This window comes from Theobroma cacao, chromosome 8 (assembly GCF_053813885.1).
Source record: "Theobroma cacao isolate CCN51 chromosome 8, ASM5381388v1, whole genome shotgun sequence".
In the NCBI taxonomy this organism is placed as follows: domain Eukaryota; kingdom Viridiplantae; phylum Streptophyta; class Magnoliopsida; order Malvales; family Malvaceae; genus Theobroma; species Theobroma cacao.
Genome location: NC_142646.1, coordinates 10,945,950 through 10,954,025, shown reverse-complemented (window position 1 = coordinate 10,954,025; position 8,076 = coordinate 10,945,950). Strand labels below are relative to the sequence as shown.

General features: G+C 34.9%; 1 protein-coding gene across 1 annotated transcript; it reads right to left on the bottom strand.

Moving 5' to 3' along the window:
• Positions 1-4,254: 4,254 nt before the first annotated feature.
• On the bottom strand, positions 4,255-6,749 carry LOC18592651 (ribosomal protein 1). Its single transcript, XM_018126143.2, has 6 exons — positions 6,617-6,749; positions 6,203-6,297; positions 5,888-5,998; positions 5,388-5,692; positions 4,875-5,284; positions 4,255-4,714 (listed from the first exon to the last, which is right to left on the bottom strand). The coding sequence occupies exons 2-6, from the start codon at positions 6,285-6,287 to the stop codon at positions 4,456-4,458; spliced, it is 1,170 nt and encodes a 389-aa protein (XP_017981632.2). The 5' UTR covers positions 6,288-6,297; positions 6,617-6,749; the 3' UTR covers positions 4,255-4,455.
• Positions 6,750-8,076: the final 1,327 nt, after the last annotated feature.

The following is an 8,076-nucleotide window of genomic DNA, read 5'->3' as shown; positions in this document are numbered from 1 at the left end:
ACTTTCAACATCAAACAATTCGAAATCTCGAATCCAATTATTATAAAAGTGAGTTATTAAAATTAGTTGTCAATTAATGCTTGTAGGGCATCTCACCAAACAAAAAATTATTGTAAGGGGCAAACTTATAAAATTTCAAAAAAATAAAATTATGTTAGAAAAATTTTTAAATTTGTAAGGATGAAATTATAAAATTTTTAAAAAATAAAAATAAATTATAAATGTTTTAAAATTGTTGAGGGGCGAGGCCCACTAACCCTTCCCTTATTGTCTCTAGATCAATTCTTTGAATTGGGATATTTTGTTAGTTGCTCTATCAGCTAGGTTCATTGGTTGGATAAAAGGTTGCCTTACTATTTTGTTTTCTTTATCAATTAATGGTGGATGGGTTGGTTTCTTGTCATGAATATACTTTCTAGGCTATTCGATTTAGCTACTCTCCATAAGGTTTGCTCTTATCACCCAAAATGCAAAAATATTAATCTACGGTCAAATTATGCTCCTATAATAAATTATAGTTGTTTTATGGCTTCTTTGTTGTCTAGCTCAATTGTTCTAAGAGTGAATTATTCTATAGTCAAAATACTTGAGAGGTTCCTGTGTCCATATATTTTGTTCACTTTAGTCTTGTTGTTTCAATTTAAAGCAATTTAATTTTTTGATTTTAAAAATTGCTCCAATTTAGTGTCTTCCTTTAACGACATCCAATTTAGCCATTAAATATGATGATGTTAGTGCTGACATGGCGATGTGGGATAACAATGTGCTGACGTGGCACTGTATCCATGTGTTTTATTCAATTTAGTCCCTTTATTCTAATTTGAAGCAATTAAATCCTTCGATTTTAAAAATTACTCCAATTTAATGCTTTCCCTTAACGGCCATTAAATATGATGATGTCAGTACTGACGTGGCAATGTGGGTTGACGATGTGTTGACGTGGCACTGCTACATTAGCATTAAGGCTCAAGTTGCTAAGTTGGAGCCACATGGCATGTTAATAGACTACCAAATTGCATGTTAAGAGATTGCCACGTGGCATGCTAAGAAATTGACACATCACTCTCTTTTTCTAAAAAATGTGATATGCTCTTGCTAAAGTTCAAAACCAAGACCTCTAACAAGAACATTAAACTTCTTATCATCATACCTAAAGCTTTACTTTTACTAATTTCTATTTTTATTTTTTTTCTTTTTTATTTTTTTCCTAAAACTACTTCGTTTTGAAACCTTCTTACACTACCCAAAGCCCTAGCTATAAAACTCTAATTATAAGAGAGAGAAAAAATAGGTGGAAAGAGAGAAGGAAAGGAAAAACTGAGAAATATATGCTTTTATAGCTAGGGATTTGGAAAGTGTAAAAAGGCTCAAAAATGATGTAGTTTTAGAGAAAAAAAAAACAAAAGTACAAATTAATAAAAATAAAAGTTTAGGCATGATGGTAAAGAGTTTAATATTCTTACTAAAGATTCTAGGTTCGACCTTTAGCAAAAGCATATCATATTTTGGAGAAGAAGAAAGTGACGTGTTAGTCTCTTGGCAAGACTCTAACATGCTGACATGGCACTACCACGTCAGCATGTTGTTACCTCACATCGTCACGTCAATACTGACATCATCATATTTAATGGCCGTTAAACTTTAATTGCTAGTGAGGGTGTGCAAATGCAAACTGAATCAAAAAACTGAACCGAACAAAAGTGAGTTTGATTTTTTTTTTATTCAGTTAGTTCAATTCTTCGAGTAGTTCAATTATTAGAGTTAATTCGGTTCGATTTTGGTTAGGAATTTTCCTAACCGAACTTGAATAAAGGTATAATAGGGTTTTCGCATGAGAAATAAATCATAAACTATTTGTTATTGTTTTTATCTATACTTTTTAATTATTTATTGTTTGTATGAGTATCAACCTTATTTATTCTAATTGTTTATCATCATTTTTAATATTTTGTAATATTGATTTATAAAAAATGCAACATAAATATATATAAAACAAAAAAATTTTCAAGTTCAATTTTTGGTAACCAAACCAAACTAACGCACCCGAGCATTTGTCTCATTGGTTGATGCATAATCTCCCTACCTAAAGAGTAGAGTTTGAATCCCCCCCTCCCTCAATTATAAAAAAAAAAAAAAAAACCAAACCGAACTAACGAAATTAATTCAATTTCAGTTAATTCGGTTATTTGTGAAATTTGATTCGATTTCAATTATTTTTAAATATGAGTTCGGTTATTAAATATCCACAATCGAATTAACCGAAATAACCGTTTACTTTACCTACCTACTAGATATCTAGGTGTTCCTCTTATAACAAGAAAGTCTCAGGGGAGGATCAACTGCTGGGCAGCCAAGCACCTTTCATTTGCAGGTAGAATGCAATTCATTGAGTCTGTTCTATTCAGTTTACAGAATTTTTAGCGCGGGCATTTTTATTATTCCACACTGAGTTATTAAAAAGGTCACTCAGCCATGCACTAGTTTGTTCTGAAAAGGAAAAGAGAATTCAACTAAAGCAGCTCGAGCAAGCTGGCAATCTATTTGCCATCCTAACTCTAAAGAGGGACTTGGCCCGAAGGGTCTTTCTCCTGAAACCAAGCATGTATTCTAAAACACCTCCAGTCTAGTCTGTCTTCACTCAGGCTAGTGCAGTATAGATCGCTTGGATTCAGGCTTATGAGCTCAGGAAAAAAATCTATGGTAGATTCTTATTCCTCAAGGGTGTCGTTGGAGCTGGACAATACTGCTTCAGCTAAGAGTGGTTGCTTGTTGATTCGTACAATAGAAGGATAGAACAGAGGTCTGGAATCTGGATTGCTTTTGATGCTGGCTACTCTACTACCTATGTCTGGAATGAAATGAGGCATAAGCAGTTGTAGGCTGAATTGCATAGACTTGTCCGGTTCCAATTTTATATTCCTAAGCATGACTTGATAACTTGAATGGCTGTTCCTTAGACTCCCAACTAAAGACAGATTGCTTTCTTGGGGGATCTCTATGGCAGGGAAATGTATGCTTTGTCGACATGAGGTGGAGACTAGAGACCATTTATTCATCCGTGATTATTCCAAGCACATTTGGCAACGGGCCCTGCACTCATTTAACATTCACAAAGAGACTGCTGATTAGAATGAAGGCTACAAAAGAACAGCGAGCAGACCTAAGGAGGAGGCCTTAATTTCTGTTATTTTGTGTATTGCTTGGAGTGCCGTTATTTACTAGATTTGAAGGGAAAGGACAGGAGATATTATAGGCAAACTTCAAATTCCAGTTCACAGATTTCATGCCGTTCAGCTGCTCCTATGGAGTGAAGAACATTCTTAAAGATACTGTAAATTGAGACTTACATAATACCTAGAGGCTAAACAAGACAAATTATAGGAATTTGTTTCAAATTACTACCTCATCCTACAACACAAGACAAGTTATAAAACCAAAAACCAGAATCACAAACATTCGATCAATCTTGCAATGATCTATTGTCTATGTGCTTATGTTCTGTCAGCACATAGAAAACGAACCTAAATTTAAACTATAATACACAATACTTCCATACACTATTAGTGGGCACCCCACCAAAAATCTATAATCGCCCGACCTAGAAATCGCTTGCAAAATCCACTCTTGATTTTTGCAAATTAGCTTAACATTTTTTATTGTGACACATGTCAAATTCCTTCTAAGTTGAAAAACAAAAAAGATGTTTGATTTCAATAAAAAAGATTTGCAACATTGTTGAACACTAAATCAAGTTGTCAAACAAGATATGGAACTAAATCCTGAGAAATATCATTGCTTAGACATACCAGAACAAAGAATTAGATTCTGATGGATTTTTAAATGTATCAGTCGGAGACAAAGCAAGATTCAAGATAAGATAATCCACTTGGTCAGATGACTGATTTTAGCTTTAATTTCGCTGGTCTCAGGAAGCATCCAATCACTGTACATACAATGTAAGCATCATGATGCCGCTTAACCAGCAAGAATGTTTAGTACAAGAATATATGAAGACAGAAGATTATATATACACAGCTGAACAATTCAAATTCCGTCTAGTACTAGAATTCAAAGGAACAGACTTCATTGATTGTTGCATACAACTGTTTGATCTTTACCTTCATAAACCAAAATGTTTGGTCTCAAACATACTATTACTCCATCAACAAAACTCATATTCAGCACTAAAATTTAACAAACAAAAAATTTTAATCACAGTAAAAGAAAATAAATAAAAGTACAAAATTGGTAAAATTAATTTAAGACTCAGGAACAATATATTATGCAAAAACTGTTCCAAATCCTCAGCAGTTCAAACATTCAAACACAAATTGGGAAAACAAAAGAAATCAAACTGTTCCATTTCAAAAGGAATAGAGAATAAGATAAACTACGATTGGGAAAGAACAAAACCTAAATATATGATAGCCCAAAATTCCTGACCACTTTGCATATTTATGCCTTGAGGCGACCATAGAATTTCTGTTTCTCCTGTGTTGTCTGGAAACGACCATGCCCAAATTTTGAGGAGGTATCGATGAACTTTAGTTTGATCTCCTCCAAAGCCACACGAGATGTCTGGTTAATCAGAGACTGGCGAAGTGTAACCACCCTCTTCTTAGGTCCAACACAGCATCCTTTGATCATCAAATAATCACTCTTCACAACACCATAGTGAGGGAAGCCACCCATAGGAGTTATATCTTTCTCAGTCCTGATTAAACACCCATGTCAGAACACATTCACAAATGATATCAAGCAAAATCAAACACAAACCATTGGAAATATCCTTACAAGACCTTCAAAACCTCTAATCTGAAGTAGTATTTAGGTATATTCTAGGGATTTACAATTAATTCGACAAATGTACTGACCTGTCATAGTCAGTTATGGCAGAGTGGGTCTCATCACCAACTTTGCCAACCCTGTAAACCTTCTTGTTCATCTCAGTACGGTGGTGGTATCCATTCTGACCAGCCCTGGCAACTGTAAAGGAGACTCTAGCAGGATGCCAGGCACCAATACAAGCAACCTTACGTAGACCTCTGTGGGTCTTACGGGGCAGACGTGTGACACCCCAACGAGTGACAACACCTTCATAACCTTTACCCTTTGTGACACCGATGATATCAATCATTTCATCCTTCTGGAAAACAGCATCAATGGGGACTTGCTTCTCAAAGAACTTGTAAGCAAAGTCCACCTTGTCAGCAACAGTTCCACCATTGACTTGGATCTCCATCAGGTGTGCCTTCTTCTGTTTCAATCCTTTCATTTTCCTAATCTGTAACACAATTAGTAAGAAAAATTAGCCACCTTGAAACAAGTTTAAATAATGAAATTTAACTAACCTGAAACTGTGATCTGAAATCAAATATTGCTATTACCTGAGTGTGGGCCAAGATCCTAATAACAGTGGCATATTTCTTCATCTTCTCCAGCTGAGCCTGGATACTCTTCTTCCCTTCATCACTCTCATACTGCTTCGAGTATTTGGTGAAAGCCTTCTTCTTTGACTTGCACCAGTGCTTGTAGAACCTACGTTTGACCTCCTCACTCAAATGCTGAGCCCAGACGGTGTTCAAGGTGCGAAGGCCACGTGGTGTCTTCACGTATCCAACAACCCCAACAATCACCATAGGAGGGGTTTCAATGATTGTCACAGCTTCACATGTCTCCTTTTTGTGAAGCTCTATATAAAAACAAAGAATACAAATTAGCTCATAACTCCTGTAAAATTTTGAGAGCTATAAAGCAGTTGATAATGTAATACAATAAGAAAAGCTAAACACATCTTCAGGTCACAGTTTACAAGGCTGGAAAAAAAATATATCTACATATTAACAATTAAAATAATTTGGGAGTTACTTGATCAAAATCAACTTACTAGATCCAGGCTTTTCAACCTCTCTGACAATGTGTGTCATACCAGCCTTGTACCCCAAAAAGGCAGTGAGCTTGCAAGGTTTTGTCGGGTCATCCTTTGGGAATGCCTTCACTGCACCACCCAAAAGAGCATCATCAGATAAAACCCAAAATATTTTTATTTCCAAACAGTAAATACTATATTTTAAGTGATTTAAATACTCCATTTTCCAGTACTTTTTTTTACCTTAATACATACGATAATAGAATTTCTACAACTAAATGCTACAGGGAAATACACAAATATTACCAAATTAACAAAAATGGAAGAGAATACCTTTTCCTCTGTGACGAGCAGCTCGCTTCCTTGGAAGAAATCCAAGGGAACCGTGCCTTGGGTGCTCAAACTTCCTGTGAGACATTCTTCCCCTCCTTCACCATCAAAAGAAACATAACAACAATTTAATAATCTATAACCAAACCAATGGCTTTTTTTTTTGGATCTATAAACATAACTTAGAACGAAAAGAGACAAAACAAAGAGAGTTCATTATCTAAAAGTAAAAGAAAACGATTGAAAACACTTTCAGAGTAGCACCAATTCATTTTCTTACCAAAAAGCTAAGAAAACAGGCTAGTTTTGCTCCTACTTTTCTCTATTTTCTATCCAAGTAACCAAAGAAATGATGAAACATGAAACTAAAGAGAGGATGAAGGAGATGAAGATAAATGGTTTGAACAGAGAGGTGACCTTGGTTGGGAGACTCCTGCGGCTGCTGCTGCGGCTGGCTGCTTGCACTCCCTTAACAGAGGATGACTAAAACCCTAGCTGCCGTTTTTATAGCATGTTTAAATTACTGAATTTACATAAAACCACCGTTTTTTCTACATTTTAATTTTGACCCCCACCTTGTGTTTTTTATTACAAACTGAGGGCTCCCCTGGGTTTGAATGGGCTTGGATATTTGGGCCCAAGCTTTGTACACTTCACCAATTGAAACGACATCGTTTTAGGATTCTGTGCTAATTAGGGCTACACACAACCAGCTATAAAGAACTCTCCACCGAGCTGTTTGCAGCAGCGGACGGAGGAAGTAACGAACTTGGATGAAAAGCTTTTTCTTTTCTTTACGATTTGTCTTTAAATAGATAGATAGATATCTATATATACATCAAGCTTCGGTATTTCGATCTTTGTTTTCGCTGGATGTAAATACATTTGTTCAAAGCTTGAAAGGAATGAAAGAGAATGATGAGAGTGTTGGTGCGAACGCAGCACCATCGGTGCAATGAGCGGCACTGTCCACACGAGATTTCTGACTCTTTGTATTCTCTCTATTATGGTCTGTTTTGAGTCTTCTTCCCTTGGATTTTTGGTTTCCCATTTTTCGTTCTTGACAGTCGAAACAGGCTCTTCGTTTGTTCAACTGTTAAATCCAGTTTGGGTCCTCAAAATTGCGAATGTTTGTACTTGAGCCACGAGATTGTTAATGTTTTTGGTCCTGCCATTGCTCGAGTCGAAGTTTTCTAGAACAAGGAATGCATTTTTTCTATTTCATGCTTCATTTATCAAGCAGAGGTAAATTTATTTTTTATATAAAATCGAATTATCATATGGCATCCAAATAAAAATAAATTCAAGCAAACGAATTTTTGTAACCAATTAAGCATTGCCTTTTGACTTTGGCAACAAATCAATCCCGTTACGGTTTTGTTTCTCTTTTAAGGTGGAGCGGTGGAAGTCTGTTTTCAAATTCAAGAGTTGGAATGTCTTTTTCGTTAAAAACTTGTATTAAGTTTTTTTAAATTTTATTTTCAAAATTTAATGTCGTACCAGGACAAACTTAGCTTTAGATTTAGAGCATACCTGATCTTCATTGATGTGGGGTTCTCATCAGAATACAAAGATTAGACTTAAATTAGTGTAAAAATCTCTCTCTTTTACAATAAAGAGTCATGGAGTTGGATATATAAACATGGATCAAGTCTAAACACACCCAAAACGATACTAATAAGTATGAATTTAAAAAAAAAAATTCTTTTATTATACTTGATTATTCAACTAAAGTTTTTATTTTTTATTGTATTAAAAGGAGTTTCAAATTTTTATTTTAAGTTGACTAAATTCTCAATCATAATGAAAAATTAATTATTGTTATATTTAATTTTAATTAATACTTTTTGTTTACTTGATATATGATCTAATTATGT